The sequence below is a fragment of the Brassica rapa genome, chromosome A10, assembly GCF_000309985.2.
Source record: "Brassica rapa cultivar Chiifu-401-42 chromosome A10, CAAS_Brap_v3.01, whole genome shotgun sequence".
In the NCBI taxonomy this organism is placed as follows: Eukaryota; Viridiplantae; Streptophyta; class Magnoliopsida; order Brassicales; family Brassicaceae; genus Brassica; species Brassica rapa.
This window is the reverse complement of record NC_024804.2, coordinates 431,912-452,286: the sequence shown is the minus strand read 5'-3', so window position 1 is coordinate 452,286 and position 20,375 is coordinate 431,912. Positions and strand designations below refer to the sequence as shown.

General features: G+C 33.8%; 3 protein-coding genes across 4 annotated transcripts in view; 1 reads left to right on the top strand and 2 right to left on the bottom strand.

Moving 5' to 3' along the window:
• Nucleotides 1–23: 23 nt before the first annotated feature.
• Nucleotides 24–3,183, bottom strand: LOC103844611 (protein ARV 1). Its single transcript, XM_009121412.3, has 9 exons — nucleotides 1,657–3,183; nucleotides 1,499–1,546; nucleotides 1,332–1,421; nucleotides 1,199–1,244; nucleotides 1,034–1,095; nucleotides 829–914; nucleotides 639–705; nucleotides 432–507; nucleotides 24–329 (listed from the first exon to the last, which is right to left on the bottom strand). Exons 1-9 carry the CDS (start codon nucleotides 1,747–1,749, stop codon nucleotides 178–180), a joined length of 720 nt encoding a protein of 239 aa, XP_009119660.1. The 5' UTR covers nucleotides 1,750–3,183; the 3' UTR covers nucleotides 24–177.
• Nucleotides 3,184–6,864: 3,681 nt separating this feature from the next.
• Nucleotides 6,865–8,947, bottom strand: LOC103844612 (B3 domain-containing transcription factor NGA3). The gene is made up of 2 exons (XM_009121413.3): nucleotides 8,644–8,947; nucleotides 6,865–8,485 (listed from the first exon to the last, which is right to left on the bottom strand). The coding sequence occupies exon 2, from the start codon at nucleotides 8,148–8,150 to the stop codon at nucleotides 7,116–7,118; it is 1,035 nt and encodes a 344-aa protein (XP_009119661.2). The 5' UTR covers nucleotides 8,151–8,485; nucleotides 8,644–8,947; the 3' UTR covers nucleotides 6,865–7,115.
• Nucleotides 8,948–18,644: 9,697 nt separating this feature from the next.
• The window catches only part of LOC103844613 (endoribonuclease Dicer homolog 1), a gene marked incomplete in the record, with an annotated part of 10,015 nt that continues 8,284 nt past the window's right edge, over nucleotides 18,645–20,375 (top strand). Inside the window, 4 exon segments of one of the 2 annotated variants that reach the window (XM_033282227.1) lie at nucleotides 18,664–18,751; nucleotides 18,856–18,955; nucleotides 19,069–20,237; nucleotides 20,337–20,375. In XM_033282227.1, coding sequence (XP_033138118.1) covers nucleotides 19,073–20,237; nucleotides 20,337–20,375 — 1,204 coding nt within the window. 2 annotated transcript variants of the gene reach the window in all.

Here is a 20,375-nt window from a genome sequence, read left to right as displayed (position 1 = left end):
TCATTTCTACCAAAACACAAGTATTACTTTACCATTGATGTTAGTAGCACTAGAGATAATATGAATCAGCCATTGCAATTGTATAACACATACATTTTATTGAGCTGGATGAAACATGTATAAGTGCTTGATATTTTCTTCAAAAACAAAAGATTATAGTGGAAGCTGAAATTGGAATCATAAAATTCTGAACAAGGAAGATAGATATACAAGAGATCCAAACTGTGTGAAGAATGTTGTTGGCTCAATGATCTGACCAACCAAGAATCTAACTGTGTGCGCGATTAAGCATACAGCTATGCATCTGCTCGTGGTTGATTCAGTCATCACTGGTTTGAACACGAAACAACGACATGCAGTGTTTGAGATTCCAAAACAACAAAAGAATTGGTCTTGATCAACCGATAAGCATTAGTAACTGAAAGTCTGACCTTTAAGAGCCATGGAGTTGGATGTTAAGACAAGCATATCTATAATGAAGATCACTGACACTGGGAACTCCCATACCTGTAATAAACAAGATTCTGACATTGTAAGCAAAGAGACATGAATACAGAGCGCATGATTATGAAAAAGCATAAGAGGTTTGGTACACCAATATTAGTGCTTAAGTGAGAGGAGGTAAAGCTACAACATACCAGCATCGCTAGCAGAAACATCTTGAAGTAACTTGAGATTAATATCCCCAAAAGAATCTCTCTTTTTCTGCCAAATGTCAACAAAATAATAAAGAAATCAATGCTCCATGGAATGTTTTAGATACTATCCGGAAAAAGTATAAATGTTTGGTGAAGGGCTCATAATAAGACTGAAGAATGAAGAAATCACCTGGAAACTTCATGTAGCAAACCCTTAGCAGCAATGGCAAAAGAGAAGAGAAATGCAAGATTTGTTGACAGGACGTCGACTAGAACCTGTTACATGCAAAAAAGTGTACTATCATTACTCAACTACCTCAATGACCATAAGAGGAAAAAAAAAATAATAATTCTATGAAGTCTACTAAAGGATATTACAAAAAAAAAGATCCAACCTTCACAGTTACAAGAACCAAGCTCGAATGCTCATTAGTTCCTCTCAGTAACAAGCTTCTATCTTTGACGAGTAGTTTAAGGACTTTCAAATAAGGTTGGCATATAAACACCACTAACTACACATTATGGTCTGATAGCCAAAAGAGTAAGAAACAAAAGGATACACGAGTCTAGAAGAAGATAAGCAAAGACCAACTTCCACAACAGATGCTGCAACAAAAATTGAGATAAATCTTTTTTGTATTCTCTTAACAATGTATGAATGAAATCAAGAGCTGGATTATCAAAACAATTTACCTGAATATTAACAGTTTCTTGATTAATTTCATTGTAGAGGACGTGCCTATATACTTTAGGTCTGTGGAGGACTAAATCGATGAAAATAATCTGCCAAATTAATCAAATTTTTAGATTCCCCAAAATGAATACAAACTCCAAATATGGAAACTTTAACCGTTACCCACCATGCGTTCACACTCGATGTACTCGTCTGCAACTTCCTTGCAGTTTCCCTAAATAGAAAACATGTGTATGTGTTCGAAACAAAGATGGAAACTTTTGAGAAAGAAAGAACAAAAAAAACCCTAAAATTTAAAGTTAAAAGAGGATTCATAAAGCTTACGCATTTCATTAGACGAATGTTGCCCGGAGAGTATTGAATGAACAATGACTTAACCCTGAACCCACATCCCACGCATCTGTATTCGCTCGCCATCTCTTACTCAGCTGCTCTCCTTCTCTCTCTCTTTCTCATGAGAAGTAACTCGAATCCGAGACCGGGTCCGCAATCCGGGTCAGGATCTGGATGACTTGTTTTAAACCTTAATGGGCCTTGTATGGGCCTACTTTTTAAGTATAAACCGGGGTTTCGGAGCCCAAACTGAAATATCATTACATACGTCTACAGAATATTATTAATAAAACTCTGTGTCATGTGTGACCTAACATTTTAAAATGCGTAGATCCATAAACTGTAATGAATAAAAAGATACTGTTATTACTTTAGGAGCAACAGATAGACTTTATAGTTTACACATCATACTCAACTTATTTAACGATATATTCTTAAGTCCGAATTATTGCAATTGGTAAGGCCTAATGGAAAGTCTACTGGTTTTCATTGCGTTGCTATATCGTAGTATTTGTTCTTTTCAGATATACTTCATGATTTGCGGTGCACAATTTTATAAAACAACCTTTATATTGCATTTCAACAATGATGAAGTTTATATAATTGGATTAAATAAGAAAAACTAGAGGGATCTTCGATTTTTCTACACCAGAACAGAATGTCAAAGAATAAACAATCTCTTCTTCTTTGTTTAATCAAACATGGCTGCACAATAGAAGCTTTAAAATGAGGCTTATATCAAATAGTTACCCTTCAAAACAAGTATCCATTAAAAATGGAATGGTACATCTAAATATGAAATTATTAAGTTTTTTTAATCAAAATATATAAGAAAGGGAAGAATCCATTAACCCCAGTACGAAGTTTCCTTATCATCATCAATCATGCCTATAAAAAACCCTAACCGGCCTACATATTTCCAGTCTCTTTTAGGTTAGGAATCTAATGAGAATGAATTGTTTATTTAACTCAACAATAATTGTAGCATGTCATTTATTCTCTTTATCCTTACACAACTAGTTACCTAGCTAGCGATATATTAAAATATTTTGTGCTTTAGTCATTTTCATAATTTTTTAATTCCATTCATGCTTTTCTCTAATAGTCCTCTTTTATAGTTTTATTTCACTGTATCTTCTTTTATATGCAATCTTTTGAATATAAATATTATACTTTTGACAACTATGCACAAACCTTTTGAGACATATCTATCTATTCAATACATAGAGCTACTTGTAGACTATTTGGAATACGTATTTATATATTCCATTCCATCATTTCCTTGTAAATGTGTTTATACTTTATATGTGTAGACCTTTGTAACTTTGTTCCCCTATTTATTGAAGATATGTGAGCTATACATATAAATTAATCCATATATATATTATAGTCGCCATATATGTCAATCTTACGTACTGTTTGATGTTCACTGTCCCGGAGTACTTATACACACCCACACACTTAATCCCATTTCTGATCCTTAATTAGTGTATATGGTACTTATAGAAAGTTATGTTTAAACATGTATCATATCTAGGATCATTCGCTCACCAATGATACAGACACGTATTTGTACCTACATGTACGTATGCGCACACTACAAGAAAACAGCGGTATTCTGACGGACGTTCCGACGGAAAATGAATTCCTCGGAATATACCGAGGAATTTCCGAGGCAATTCCGAGGAAACACAAAATTTGGCTTCCTCGGAATTTCCTCGGAATATACCGACGGAATTCCGAGGAAAATTCAGTTCGTCGGAATATTCCGACGGAATACCGAGGAAAATAGTATTCCTAGGAAAAAACCGATGAATTCCGAGGAAATATTATAGACGTTAGAGAGCCGTTGGGGGGATTTTAAAAATTCCGAGGAAATTCCGAGGGCAGAAAGGTTTTCCTCGGAATTTCCTCGGAATAGATCTTGTCGATTTAGGGATTTGATTATACATTCCTTTTCCTCGGAATTTCCTCGGAATTTTCCGAGGAAATTCCGACGACGATAGAGTTTTCCTCGGAATTCCCTCGGAAAATTCCGAGGAAATTCCGAGGAACTTGGGGTTTTAAACCGAAAACAACATTTTACGGATTGAATAACACGTATATAACCTTCATTAAGTGTCTTAACCAGATTATGAAGTCAAACTTTGGTGTTTTACCCAATAACAAACACTTTTACGATTGCATGAACGAAAACCACACAACATAAGAGAAACACTTATACACTTTAACAAACGGTAAAGGGAATACTTACAATTATTTTTGAAATTTTGTTATTTCATGGTTTATGATCATCTATACAAAGAATCCTCAATGGTATGCATTATAATTGTATAAGAAATGAAATACGGCGAAAATAATCGATGTTTTGAAACCCCAAACCCTGGTTCCTCGGAATTTCCTCGGTAAATTCCGAGGAAATTCCGAGGAAACCTGGTTCCTCGGAATATTTTCATTTAACCGGGTAAACCAAGCCGCCAAATATTTCGCGAAAATTGAATTAATGATTTCCGAGGAAATTCCGACGGATATAGTAAATATTTCCGAGGAAATTCCGACGGATAATTTCCGTCGGACCCCTCATTTTATTAGGTCGAGCCCGACCTTCTTCCCCATTTCTCTCTGCCGCACTCTCTCTTTCTCCTGCGATTTCGTCGACTCCTCTCTTCTCCCTTGCGATTTGCGGCGCTTTCTCTCTTCTCCCTCGCGATTTCCACCCTAATCCTCATGTATGAACCCTATCCCACTCTTTTAGGTTAGATTTGTATGGTTTTTAAGTAGATTTGATGATTTTGGAATGAGATTTATAGATTTTGTTAGGGTGAATGGTAGATTTATAGATTTTGTTAGGGTGAATGGTAGATTTGATTTGTATCACTTGATTTGAATTTTTTTTTTTAGTTTTTATTAATTTTGTGGTTATAAAAATCGAATTTGTAATTATATATATATATTGAAAACGTTTTTTGTATATAAAATCTATTTTTTGCATTTTAAATTCATTTATATATTTATTAAACATTTTTAAAATCTATAAAACTTTTTTTAAGATTAAAAATCATATATATAATATTTAAAATCATTTTTTGTGGTTATAAAACGTTTTATGTATTTTATATATAAAATATAAATTTCTATATTTATTAAACATTTTTAATATTATGAAAACTATTTTTTGTAATTATTTAACATTTTAAATATTTTTAAAACTATTTTTTTAATTATTAACTGTTTTTGTGATTTATTTAAACTATTTTTTTAATTTTTATACTATTTTATATTTATTAAAACTAATTTTGTATTTATAAAACATTTTTTTTATTATAAACACTATTTTATTATTTTTTGTATTTATAAAAACTATTTTGTATTTATAAAAAGATGATTTCATATTTATAAAAATATTTATATTTATTAAAACTAATTTTGTATTTATAAAACATTTTTCTGATTTATAAACACTATTTTATTATTTTTTGTATTTATAAAAACTATTTTGTATTTATAAAAAGATGATTTCATATTTATAAAAATATTTTTATTTATTAAAACTAATTTTGTATTTATAAAACATTTTTTTATTTATAAAAACTATTTTAGTTTTTTTTGTATTTATAAAAACTATTTTGTATTTATAAAAAGATGATTTCATATTTATAAAAATATTTATATTTATTATAACTAATTTTGTATTTATAAAACATTTTTTTTATTTATAAAAACTATTTTCTTTTTTTTGTATTTTAAATATATTTTCTATTTCAATTTTAATTTTATATTTTCGAATTTCAATTTAAAAAAATAAATTTATATTTTTTTTTTTAATTTTAGAAATATTCCGAGGAAGTGTATCCCTCGGGATATTCCGACGACATCTTCCTCGGAATATTCCGAGGAAATTCCGACGAACTTGTGGTCCTCGGAATTTCCTCGGAAATTCGTTTCCTCGGAATTCCGTCGGAAATTTCCGAGGAATTTCCGAGGAAAAATGAAATTCCGAGGAGTTATTTCCGAGGACTTTTTTCGTCGGTATGTCGTCGGAATAGTGTTATTCCGACGACATACCGACGATTTTTTCCCTCAGTATGTCGCTGTTTTCTTGTAGTGGCATAATTATAGTAAACATGCCCACAATATATGTATAAAAGGCCGAAGCATGATCTAGGAACTGGTAGTTAATTAGCATGATCATATTTTTACTATAAATCTATAATTATGCATGTACAAAGTTCTGTAGTCAAGAAATTAGTAGTCGTACATGACACTATAAACACGTATCAACGAATGAATATTTTTATAATCAATTGAGAATCTTAGGATGGAAACTGTATTCTCTAAAGACTGCATGCAAAAGTTTCATAAAACTATTTATACATTCATGAGTAAGTATGTATGTATAGGGTGGCTACATATATATTTATTTATTTATTCGGAGGCATATATAGTAATTACTTGACAAATGATTTAGGGTTCTATAGCGTTCTAAAAGAGCTTGTGAGTTTGTGAGATCTACAGAGATACCTGATTTGGTAAACATCACTTCAACTTACAATCCAAACCAAACAAAGATATATATTTTTTTTTTGAGCAAATCAAACAAAGATATATATTGACCAACGGTTAATAATAAAACAAGAATCTCGAATTAGAAAAAGGAGAAATTAATGAATCTGTGATCATAAAAAGTCAAACGATGTGAAAACATATCATACCTTTTGTTTTTATATAATATAAATTGAATTACTAAATGGATCAGTCAGTCCTTCCATAGCTAGCTTCTCTTTATTTTCTCTGCCCATAACCTGCAAAAATCTCTTTAACCGAGTAAAATTGCAAGAGTAACCAAACAAACAAAATAGGACCATTAGAGAGAGAAATAAAGAGAGGCATTTTTGGACCTGCCCATTAGCTTAGAATGTACCATGAAACACTTTGTCAGTATAGGGAGATAGGCACAGAGAGTACAATTCATGAAATTTATAAGTTTGTTTCCCACCCATCATTTTTAAACTCGAACTAAATTTTAAGGAAAAAAAAGAGATGATGTACACTGTTTGATTGGTGAAATGCTATAGCTAAAGAGTGAAGGCAGTTTCACAAATTGCCAAGTAGTAAGATTAGTGTATAATTTGTGAAGATGACTGGTAAACAAAGAATTTTATTGAATAATATGGAGACGATTAGACGAAATTTGAGACATGTCAACGTGTTATTTTATGTAAACAATATTTATAAATAGGTTTCTATATACAAAAGTTTAAAATATGCGAGTTTCAACGTGGTGACAAAAGCCTAGTGATGAACATCAAGAAACATGTAGAGAACAAAACTCATAATAATAATAAAAACGAAGAAATCTTTCTTCCCCTTACTAGCTGGAATCTAACTCCAATTTGAAAATTAACTATTGTAGTAGAAAAAAGAAAGACAAGAGAGGATGATGAAGCTCATCATGGACTGAAATCTAGAGAAAACGAAGACTTCCCTTTCTTAGCAAATTGATCATCATCACCATCATCATGATCATTCGATAAATTGAATCTGAGAGCTGACGAAGAAGAAGCACCCATTTCTCCACGTGGCACCAACAAAGACTCTTCATGTTGATCATAGTCGTTACCACATTCCATATTCACCCCAAAGAGCCTTAATCTCTTTCCCGCCGTAGAAGGAGGCGGAGGAAGCGGCGGTGGCAACATCATCACCGGAGGTAATCTCCCGGGAACTACAGGGACTGACTCTATAACCAACGGCTCTGATCCAACAATGCTTCTCTGATCCAACGGTGACCCCGTGTAGTAAGCTAAATTCCCAAAACCATACCCTACAAACTCTTGACGCTGATTGTTATAATAAGAACGTTGGTGGTTTCCGATGTTCAAGCTCCGATGAATAGGGACAGAATTATATTCCGGCAACGGATGAAATCTGTTGGAATATTGAGAAGTTGTCGGAAAATTGAAATTGAAACCGTAATTACCAAACTGATGTGTTTGAACTAGGCTCATGTCCGGTCTGTGCCTCCAGTCGATGTAGAGTTTAGATCTTTGGGACTCATCTCCGATACCTCGTTGGAAAGACACGATGTCTCCAGCGTCGAGCTTTTTCTCTTTTACGAAACGGCTCCATCCTTTGGTCATCACGTAGCTCTGGCTTGAGTTCCAGTACGAGTAACGAAACCTCCACATCTTGCCGTTTCTGTCTTGGAAGTTCAACAGCGTGCCGTTTTGGTTGTTTGTTGAGTCTAGTGGAAAATACCTCTCCGCGTGTTGTTTAGGGATTACTAGTCGGTTGAGTTTTCCGACGTCGCTTGGTGTTACCACTTTGTCGAACATGTGTTCTTTTTCCGGCGGCGGGATCATCATCATCGGGAAGTTAGTGTTGTTTGCGGTGCCGGAGCTACTGCTTGCTCCGATGTTGGAGGCTAACTCTTGGTCTTTGTCTTGTTCTTGGTCGGAGCTGGTCGGAGCTAGGGATAGATCCATGAGGTATTATATGATTTTCCTTGGAGAAATCTTGATTTTGGTGAGGTGGATTCTTGAATCAAGATATTAAACCTTTTTAGTTGTTGTTCTTGCCAAGCTCCTTATCTTGAGATTTATGAGATGGATCTTAATTAGTGATTCTTGATCAAGAATAATACCTCCTTGTTCTTGTTCTTGTTCTTGGACTCAATTTTTCTTCCTTTTCTTGAGATGTTTCTTAGTGAATCTTGATGATGATTAAATCTTTCCCTTGCTGTTCTTGAATTGATGAATTGTAGCTGTAGTTGTTCATAGTCATTGATGATGATGATGATGATGATGACTCAACTCGAGATCTTCAACATGCATTAGATGGATAATATTAAGAGACCAAGCGAAACGAAAATTCAACCACAGTTATCAAAGGGATAGATGAAATAATGAAAAAAAAATCAAAGAATATATTAAAAGAAGGGAAGAAGAAAAAATAATTAAAGTTCTGGTGTGGTCTCACCTTATAATATAAGAGAGAGAGGTTGAAATTGAAGTTGTCTTTCTCTTCTTGGTTCGATTTGTTCTCTTTGCTTTCTTCTTTTACCACAAAATTTAGGGGAATATGAAAACCCTAGAATTCAAACCAAACTGTATACATATATAACTATCTTCGCGTTGACTCTCAAATGAATTCAACGAAAGAGAAAAATATCAAAGCAAATCGGGACTTGGAATTCAAAATGGATTCTTGCCAAACAAGAGGATCTCTCTCTCTATCTCTTTAGAGGATGGAGAAAAAAATGGTGGCTTGAGATTCTTGACAGAGTTTCAAGACTTAAGAGAGAGATTGGTACCGAGTAATGCGTAGGGGCCCATGAATGATATGGTTCGGGTCATGTGAGCTTTTTGTCCTTTTCATTAGGCTTCGAGTTAGCTCTCTGTATTGAAATTTCGAATCTCTATGTACATGTGCTTATATGTGTGTAGATGTAAGTTGTACACGTACGAAGTGTTATTGTTTGAAATTCCATCAACATCTTTTTTTTAAACGAGTATCTATATGTTTTTCCCTTCTTCATTGGTGGCTATTTTTTTCTTTTTGTTCACAAGTTCTTTTTGGTTAAAACATTAACTAAAGGAATTTACGCCTACATCTCTCTATAGATTTTGTAAGTTAGCACTAGTCAAAATGATTCCAGTTTATATAAATACTAGTATATATACAGAAAAGAAATACGCATTTTCCACGTAGAGAAAAAATTTACAAAACATGCGTTTGATCACATTAAATTAAATATAATCCTCACCTACTATTCCAGTTGTTGGCATATCATGATTACTTGAACATGTGTATGCATACATACATAGTTACATACACTATAACGCTCTGATTGTATCTATTTACCTTATATTTTTCGACTTATTCAGAATTTCTGGATTTTACCCTCATCCAACAATTTATACATTTCTCCGGAAAACTTAAAACCAAATATTGGCTGATGTTATAAATCATTTATAAAAACTATATGATATTACAATTATAGCATTTTCTAAAAACATCCCGACTGGTGATTAAAAAAATGTAATACCGTGAAATTTAACACACACAATATTAGGAAAATGCATAAAATACATGTAATGCTATAAATAAGAAAAAAAAATGCTATAAATAAGAAAACATCTGCGATCATAATTTTTTGGTTGTTCATGTATCCTATCTAACAAAATTATTATAACATAACACTCATAATTTATCAAATTCTGCCATATCGATAATCGTAGAAGACACTTTTATCAAAATCAACCGTTTGATAATCTGATTAAAACTGTGTACTGTTAGTCCATAAAACAATCAGTTGAAATCTCTTAAACATATATCATATAGAGGAGCTATGTGCATATGTAAATGTTTTTACGCTCAGTAATAAAATCAATTAACTTATCATGCCAGTAAAAACAATGATGAATTTAAATCTTTAGTTAAATAAAAAACAATGATGAATACATAGCAGTAATACTATAATAACTCTAGGTTTCTTTTTGAACTTTGTTTAGTATTATCTTGTCAGAGCAAGTCACGTGGATTATCGGTCTAATACTGTTATGAGAAGGAATTAAGTAATGGAGATTTGTTCCAAAAACAAAAGATTTGATAATCTCTATGTAAGAAAACTATATAACTAATTTCGCATATTAACTGTGCAATTATTTGTTTGAACAAAAAAAAAAAAAAAAACTGTGCAATTATTTTCAGATCACAAGGGAGGGGTTGGTTTGGTTGCTGATGTGTCCATGTTTTTTGTGGTCCAAAATTTTATACATATACACCAATCACAAAAAACAAAATTGTAAATAAGGAATTACATAAGTAATTAAGTATATAATTGATATGTGTATGCCAAATATATTCAGAGCAAGTCGATGTATTACGAGCTAGGATCGTTTTAGGCTCATCACCGGGAAAATTATATACGTTATTTTAAAAAGTATTAAATAACTGATCTGGAGAAACTAACATAAAAATTACAAATGATGTAAAATGCATAATTTGATCGCGATATACTAACCTTGAATCCTTGATTAGTTAATAACTACTTAATTAACAACCAAAATATTTTATTATTTTATTTATGTGTCTTAACCATCAACATCCATAACAAGAGCGTTTGATGTTTTGAGACAGCAAGAAAATATCCAATTCTGTCACACCTGGTCAGATAATATCCAAGTTATTAAACTGCGTAATTGTTTATTATTTATTTGTGATATATGGTATACATGTCATCAGTACATTAGTCAAAAGATATGAATTAATCGATAAGCACGTGCAGAAAAGTATATAATAAGTAGGTGATACTTTAAACTTGCGTTTCAAACACGACCGATCTTGTATTTGACGAATTGCCAATTATCATAATTTGTCTCTCTTTTTTTTTGAGAAAAATTATCATAATCTGTTTTCAGCCTATAATGTAACTATACTGTTCGTTTGTTAAAGATATTATACTGCATTTTAGAAACTAATCACTTACCTTCCTGTGACAAAAAAAAAAAAAAATCACTGACCTTCTTGTGTTACAAAAAAAAAAAATATCACTTACCTTCTTCATTTTCTTTTTAGCCTTTTTTTTGGGCAACTGATACATTTCATAAACTTAAAATGTTTAGTACAAAGCAGGGGAGGTAAGAAAATGAGCAGATTTTGCCAAAGAGTCCGCTCGACCATTACATGACCTCAAAACATGAGAGAAAAAGATAAAATCAAAAAACAAGGATATAAATTTAATACTCCTGAGAACTTCAAAGAGCTCTATAGAAAATGAATTCCAATTGAGTCCAGACGTTAGAAGACCCGTGCTGCCGCACTGTGATCAAGACTTCTCTCAAAGCCAAGGCTTCAGCCATCAGGAGTGAAGCTACAAACTCTGCTCGGGCTTGAGTTAGGTGTTTTATCTGGACATTTGTTCATTTTTTCAGATAAAAAAAAGAAACAAATTAACAACCACTATAAAACCGAATTCCAGATTTAATATAACTTTCAGTCCACTTTCGCTTTGATATTCAATAAAAATACATTTAGTCTGCAATTACATTAATTTATAATTTATTTTTTACCTTTTTAATTTGGTTCATATTCAGTTCTAGTGTGTTAGATATTGTAAAATGTTCATATTTTCCGTATTCAATTTTTATACTAATACCATCTAGAACGCGAATAGATCATGATGACCGAGAAATTATGAGTCTGTTAATATAAATGGCATATACATAACTATGAATTGGCTCGGAAAAGTTAGACTGCAAGCATCCCTCACTCTTTAATTTAAATACAGAGCTAAAAAGAAGATGCAATTTATTGAACTTTTTGCTATTTACCGAACTGCAACAGCTAAAGGGGACCTCTCTACCCATAATATCTCATTTGCAACTATTTTATTAAAGAAAACAAGAGACAAAACCCTTTATAGATTATATTAAGGAATATAAATCGTTTTAATTAATTAGCCAATTCTATTTATATATCTAGCTGAAACTTTTTTTTTGTTTATTTAATCTGAACCAATTTTAACTTTAAAATTTATTACCAATTTAAAATTGCAATGAAGTTTTTTTTTTTTTTTTTTTTTTTTGAATGTTAAATTGAATTCAAAAGAAAAAACCTGTTTACAAACTAGTGTCTTTTCTCTCAGATTTCTATACAAAATTGGATAAAAATCAAAGCAAATTCTTTTTCTTCCAAGTATAATATTCCTCTCTTCAAACTCTCAATCTCTTCCACCTAGCTCTCATTCCTACTAGGTGGCCAGCCCTCACTCCTACTGGTTTCCATCTCCCCACCAACTCTACCTAGCTCTCACTCCTACTAGGTAGCCAGCACTCACTCCTACTGGATTCCAGCACTCACTCCTACTAGACCTCATCAAAACCCATCCAACCTCAAGCTCATATCTTCCATATTCAACTCAGAGTCTGGTACTGAACCAGTATGACAATCCCTGATCAAAATCTTCATCTCCTTTCTTTCGAATAATAGAAAATTTATTTCTCATATTTTTATCAATCTGTTTGATCAATAACATTACCGGTGAGGGATCTTCGCCATGCCTTCTTCTGTTTCTTTCTCTCCAGATTGTGTGTACTGCTGATTGAAGAACATATCTTATCACAAACAGCCTAATCTTTCCATGACTCTGATCCAAAGCTATTCTGAGTATATTTCCCCAATTCGAAGTGAAGATATTCCCCAACACTCCCTTCATCAGGTTCTCCCAAACTTGAGTAGAGAAAGAGCAATCAAAAAATAGATGTTGCAGAGTTTCAAGAGGGTGATTCCGACAAAGCACACAAGCAGTAGCAATACTTCCACTCCACTTGATCATTCGATCACCAGTTGGAAGCTTTCCATTCAAAGCTGTCCATAATATGAACGAAAATTTTGGAGTTGCATATTTATACCATACTACCTTGTACCAGTAACAGCTCATATGCTTCTCTCTAATTACTTCCCAAGTATCTCTCGACGAGAAACATTTTTTGTAGTCGCCATTTTTGTTCTTCCATAGAGAAATATCTTCCTCCTCAACTCTAGTGGCTTTGTATCTCTCAATCTCCATCTCAACTCTATTGAAAATAGGATTTCGATGATGCCTTCTCCTATGCATTCCACAAGCCTCAACATTTGCATTTATCGAAATACCTATATCAATGTAGCCTCTGTCACTTAGCAAATCCTTTAGACAACCCAATGGTGACCAAGCCTCATACCAAAAGGAAGCTTTCCTTCCATTTTTTACCTCTACTTGGTAGAATTCCTTTGCTGCTTCTCTGTTTTTTAAAATCTTCCTCCACACCCATGATCCTGTTTGAGTCGATTCCTTTACTGACCACAAAGACCCTTTCCTTATCAGGTACATCTTGATCCAGTTAACCCAAAGAGTGTTGGCTGAAAGTATTCTCCAGATAAGCTTCAAACTGCAAACCAAACTCACATCTTTTAACCTTCTCACACCCAAACCTCCTTCTGCTTTTGGCCTACAGACAAATTGCAATGAAGTTACTATATATAAAAATTAATACGCCTTCGTGTAAAAAGGACAAAGCATTTTTCAAACCATTTATATTATTTAGCACAATTTTTTGATTATAGTTATTGTGATTAGCAGTATGCGGCATACCAACATACTAGTTATTAAGTAGTGAAGTAAAATTAGGAACATACAAAAACAAAACCTATAGTTTAAGTCTTAGAGGAGTAGATTGAAGACAAATATATAATCAAATTTAAAAGCTACAAATCATTTTCAAAAATATGTGTATGGTAAAGTTTTATTTATATAACTTATTTGGATATCCAAATTTTAGAATAACACATATCCAAATATAATGTAAAAAATGTCACTTAATTATCAGTATCCGATGATCAAAACCTTCAAATCCTAAGTTATTAGTCACTTAATTAGAGTATATCGTACTAACACCCTAGTTGTGTCCGGTACAATTTCTCATAAACTCAGTCAAATTCTACTCACTAGCTAATTAGATATGACATAAGTACGAGATGTAGTGTATATAATTTGAGTTAAGCGAAACTAGGGTTGGATTTAAAGGGGAAGCAAACATAAATGATAAGGGTAACGAGAAGGTGAAGTGTTACAATTTCACAGCAGTAAACATGGAATAGAGTAAGGACCACCTCTCTCTCTCTCTCTCCTCTCTCTCTCTCCTCTCTCTCTCTCTCTCCTCTCTCTCTCTCTCTCTCTCTCTCTCTCCTCTCTCTCTCTCTCTCTCTCTCTCTCTCTCTCTCTCTCTCTCTCTCTCTCTCTCTCTCTCTCTCTCTCTCTCCTCTCTCTTCTCTCTTCTCTCTCTCTCTCTCTCTCTCTCTCTCTCTCTCTCTCTCTCTCTCTCTCTCTCTCTCTCTCTCTCTCTAGAGTTTGTCCCAAACAGCCTCACATTTTTGCATCCCCACTCTTCTCGATCTCTTTCACACCTATTTTCTTTATATATTATTCATATTTATATATTTTTGTATGTGTGTTTTAATCAACTCGGATGAGGAGCTAGGCCCCTTGGGATTTTTATTGAATTTTAACTTTTCTAAACTACGTACTGTCCTGTAGCCATTTTTGAAATGCTAAGAACTTGGTCGTTTTTAAAGCTGATCTGACAAAAAAAAGCAAGGTATGTGATGTAGTGGGGCTTAATTGTCATAAATACCATCTCAATCGTTGATCAACTATTAAAATTTAATCAATGTAAGTTGATAACCAATACTAAATGTAAAAAAAATCAACACAATGTAAATGTATACTTTAGTATATATCAAGTTGGGTAATTTTTTAAATTAAAGTACCATATTTTATTTTATTGTATTCCAAAATTATGTATGGTCAAATCTAAAGCTTTCAATAGTTCCCTTAAACTGTAGGTTTAGCTAGGGTTCTGATAGTTTAGAACGAGGGTTTAAATGAGTTAGGAATCCTGTATAAATTCTTGAGAATTCTTATAAAAGATAAATTCTACGGTACTTATGGTAAAAAAAATAAAAATAAAACTATAGTAATTTTTGATAAACAAATTGTAATCTACTTTTTGTGTTCTGTTATACGATAATTAGCTCGATTTAAACGAATTATCGATATTAGGGGGGAGGAGGAGGATGTTTAAGATATTGTCCATTTGCATGGAGCAGATTTATGTGATGTTGATGATGGCAACTGTCATGTGTGCCCCAAAGTCTAGGAGTCTTGATTCATTTATATAGCTTTTCTTTTCTTCCTTTTTTTTCATTCAAAAAAAGAAAGGTCAGAAATTATGTTTTAGGAAATTGAGAAATAAAGATATTCTAGTTTATATATTCTTTTTATCTATGGGTTGCATGTACCTTCGATAGATGAACGCCAGTTTCATATGGCCTCTACATTATAAACATATATAAAAATATATATATATATACATCTAAGAGTTTTGAATTAAGCAAAATTGAACTATTGATCAGCTCTGGTTTATGATTTATTTGTGAATAATAGTTTTTTAAACATCATTTGGTGCACAACTTTCTTAGAACATGAGTTATTGTTATACAACGAGTTATTTGTCGATAAACATTATCAAAAAGTTATCTGCAGCTAGTCGATATATACTGATAACTGGCACTAGAAATCAAGAATGAATGGACCGGTACGGTCCACTAATGTAAAATATCAAAGCATTCGCATTTCAAGATAATCAAACGAAACAAGACAAAGTGGTGGGGTAAATATATAAACCCTAATTTTTTGTCATCAAATATATAAAACCCTAATTACCAAGCTCCCCCCCCCTTGTCTCGTTAGCAATTAAAAGGTAAAAACATATAATTTTATATGCTAAATCTTATAAGTTCGAAACAAAACTTTTTTAGGTTGATTCATTTTCCATCGCAAATAAAATGTTTATTTAAGAGCCCAGAAAATAGAAATACGAAGTGCTAAATTGAGATATGGACAAAATCATATATAATGAAATGTAGATATATAGATAGAGTCGCCCCACACTTAAGGTTGGTCCACAATGAATACCGTTGGAGGCTTCGCAGGCTTTTGTTCTGTCTTTGTCTCTCTCTCTTCAAAATTTTTGTTACTAAAAAATTATTTGAATTATATAACTTTTGGTTTGTAAACATATCTTATAGAGCCATGCGTTTAAGCCGACCCATATTGAGCCAAGCTCCAGGCCTCATTTTTGTAAGTCTAACGATAATTTCTAAACCGAAAGAATAAAAATTTATATTTAAATGTAAGTCTAACGATAATCACTATGTCGATTCACAATGATTGACTAGAAACCGAATTGCCTAATCCTGAATAATTACTCCTAATAATTTGTAAACAATTATTTTTATTTCTTTTTGCATGAGAAACAAAGAGTTGTGTGCGTGGGGAAGTCGTCACTCAATTGGAATTTGGTATTAAATGAAAAAGGCTGAAAGGTGCTTAACATACACGCGCCGTAGTTTCTTACTGGAAAGGGATTGGTATTGATGTTAACTAGACCGGGCCCGGTTTGAAAATGGGCGGCGGCCAAACCGACCACCTGGCTGTTTCTTTCCAAGTATTCAGAATTTTTCTGATCATGCAAAATCTAACTCGGATCTTTTGGATCAGGATCTTCAGTTAAGCGGGTGGGGTTCTGCTAAAATGACGGCGAGGGTCATCAAAGTCGGTCACTGCTGGAAACGTGAATTCTGTGATGGATCTTCTTCCAACAACACTTCAGAGTCTTTTTTCGTTGGAGATCTCTTCTCTCTAGACGAACCGTCCAAAAAGGTCAATTTTGTGGGTTCACAACAAAATACGGCGCCATTTTATCTATTCGATTAGAAAATCAATTTTGTTACAATATACTTTCAAATATTGCCTCGAATCTTCCGTAATAGTCATGTGTATTGCATGTAGAATACCTGTATACGCTGGTAGAATAACAATAGTATCCTTCTATATTATTAAAAATTATAACCGGCCAAGTGAGTGAAGTGATGAAGGTGTATGAAAGTAAAGTGAACAATGATTAAAAAATATTATACGGAAGTGAAAGATGAAGATGTCGTATTTGGGTTTTCTTATTTTCTAGGTGTCAAGGCCCATTGTTAATGTTAGTTGGTCACAAATGTACCGCTGATTCGATAATATTGGGCTATACTGAAGATTCAAATGGGCCGTACCCCCATGTGCGTCTAGACAATCCTGAAATCAAATCATACGTCGAAAATATGCATTAGGTTCATGTTCCATACAAGAAATCAAATACCAAACAAAGAAGTATAACCGAATAAGAATACTAGACGTGAATTGTAAGCTAGTCAGTGTAAGAAGCTGTAATTGTCTTAGCATGCATAAGAGAATAAGAATATTGTTATTCGATCGATCGAGTTTTGCTTTCCATGCAGACTTTTTTTTTGCAACAATCTGGAAAGAGAACAAAATAATATCTTAGATTTGTTCGGATCCACTTTTTGGTTTACTTTCTATCTTCATATTCGCATATGCTGAATGCTTCCGGTTTTGATTTGATGTATTTAATTTGGTCGGTTAATTATACAAGAAACCGAAATAACGTCCGGATTCAATAACTGCAGGGAAATTATTATACTCAATATAGTATGTCATTTGCTCAATCTTTAGATTATTGTTCTGGAGAATTATAAGAAATAATCCATTCTCAAAATTACGGTCAATGTCGTATCATAAGTTCAAAGTCCATCCATGGCAGTGTGAGTGACTGAAACTGATACATTAGAAAAATACTCGATGAAAAAAGAAGGTAGGATGTATTTTAATGTAATGTACGATTCACATATTATAATAGATTGATGGACTTCAATGACTTTAATGTTGACTTTAACGCCAGTGGCCATTACTCATTAATTCAATACTGTAGTTTTTTTCTTAGTACAACAACAAATGCTAGTTTGAAAGTAGCGTTACAAACATTGAAAAAGCAAGGTACTGCTCGTATTTATTTACTGCTATTGTTTTTTTTTTTGCTAGTAAATGTTATTATTATGAATGTGGAGGATGTTTTAAAGTAAGATCGTTCAAAGCCAATTATTTACAAAGGGAAAGAAATAAGAAGACGCACGAGCCAGTCCACAGAATGACAGAACGAACAAAGCATCAGAGCCGACCAAACACTAGCACTTTCCTTCCCACTAGTCAATAATATCTTATTGGAATATTAACTTTCCCGAAACCAGTAAAGAGAAGGAAAAAGGTTAGAATTTATTTTGACTGTCCCTTACGGAATCTAATCTAACCACGGTCGGTCGGAAAAATCCGATTTGAAAAAAAAAGACAGCCAACACACATTTATTATCAATTTTTTTTTTTGGGCAAATATCTGGTCGCAGTTTATTTTTGAGAAAAAAGTTCTTTAGATAACTTAAAAAAAAACTTTACAATTTGTCATAAAAGTTATAATAACGCGTCGAATTAACACGGTTGGTTTGCAGTAAATAATAATAACAATATTTGTTTTATTAAACAAGTCAGGAAAATTATGAAACAGAGGCAAGACAAGAGAGAGAGAGGGAGCAAGTGGAAAACAGAACAGAAGAGAGAGAGAAGTGTGAAGAGGAAGAAGAGTGAAACAGAGTAGGGTTCGATAGACCGTGGAATCTCAGAATCACACTCTTTGCTAAGTTTCTTTTGAAGGGTTTTAATTTTTTTCTTTTTCCATAAAATCTTTGGTTCTCTAGGGCTTTGCTTGCTCTTCCTCGTGACCCTTCTAACCAGGAAGATTGGCGTGTTTCGTTTCGTACGGTCTATCTAACCCCAACCCTGTCTCTTCTCTCACCCGTAAACATCTTCCCTTCTTCAGTTCCTTCTGAGATTTATCTTTAAAAAGGTTTTAATTTTTAATTGAGTGAGAGAGTTATTTTGATTTTTGATTTGATTTGATTTGGTTATAGAGGTATGGTAATGGAGGATGAGCGTAGTAATAAGGATGTCAACAACAAGCCATCTTACTGGCTAGATGCTTGCGAGGACATCTCCTGCGATCTCATCGATGACCTCGTCTCCGATTTCGATCCTTCCTCTGTCGCCGTCGCTGAGTCCATCGTCAACAACGACTTCTTCGGTGGGATCGATCACATTCTAGACACCATCAAGAACGGTGGAGGCTTGCCAAACAACGAGGCTCCTCAGTTGAATCCTGGCGATGTTGTTACTAAGGAGAATGGTTTGCAAAAGAGCGGCGTTAAGAGAGAGGATGCGTCGAAAGAGGAAGGAGACAAGAACAGGAAGAGAGCTAGAGTTTGTAGTTACCAGAGCGAGAAGAATAGGAAACGGACTCGAGGCTACGAGGAGGCTGGTGCTCATAACAAGAGAAGAGATGGTTACAATTACAGAAGAGACGGTAGAGATAATAGAGAAGGTAGAGGCTATTGGGAGAGGGACAAAGTCGGTTCGAACGAGCTTGTTTATCGGTCTGGTACTTGGGAAGCTGATCACGAAAGAGATGTTAAGAAAGAGAGCCGTAGAAGCCACCGAGAAGAGGCAGAGGAGGATAATAAGAAGAGTAAGCCTGAAGAGCAACGCAAAGAGAAAGTTGTGGAAGAGCAAGCGAGGCGGTACCAGTTGGATGTGCTTGAACAAGCTAAAGCGAAGAACACAATCGCTTTCCTTGAGACCGGTGCGGGGAAGACACTTATAGCCATTCTTCTGATCAAAAGTGTTCATAAGGATCTAATGAGCCAGAACAGAAAAATGCTCTCTGTCTTCTTGGTTCCTAAAGTGCCTTTGGTTTATCAGCAAGCGGAGGTGATACGTAATCAAACTTGTTTTCAAGTCGGGCACTACTGTGGTGAGATGGGACAAGACTTCTGGGATGCTAGAAGGTGGCAGCGAGAGTTTGAGTCTAAGCAGGTTCTTGTAATGACGGCACAGATTCTGCTGAATATACTGAGGCATAGCATTATCAGAATGGAATCGATTAATCTACTGATCCTCGACGAGTGCCACCACGCTGTCAAGAAACATCCTTACTCACTGGTGATGTCAGAGTTCTACCACACAACGTCTAAGGATAAGAGACCTGCCATCTTTGGCATGACTGCTTCTCCTGTTAATCTAAAAGGTACTTATAGTTTCTTCTTCTATAGATTTTGCTAGTGGATCGAATCTTAGCGACAAAATGCTGAATCTCAGTGGACATTTTGTCTTCTTTTTGTTGTAGGTGTTTCAAGCCAAGTTGATTGTGCTATAAAAATACGAA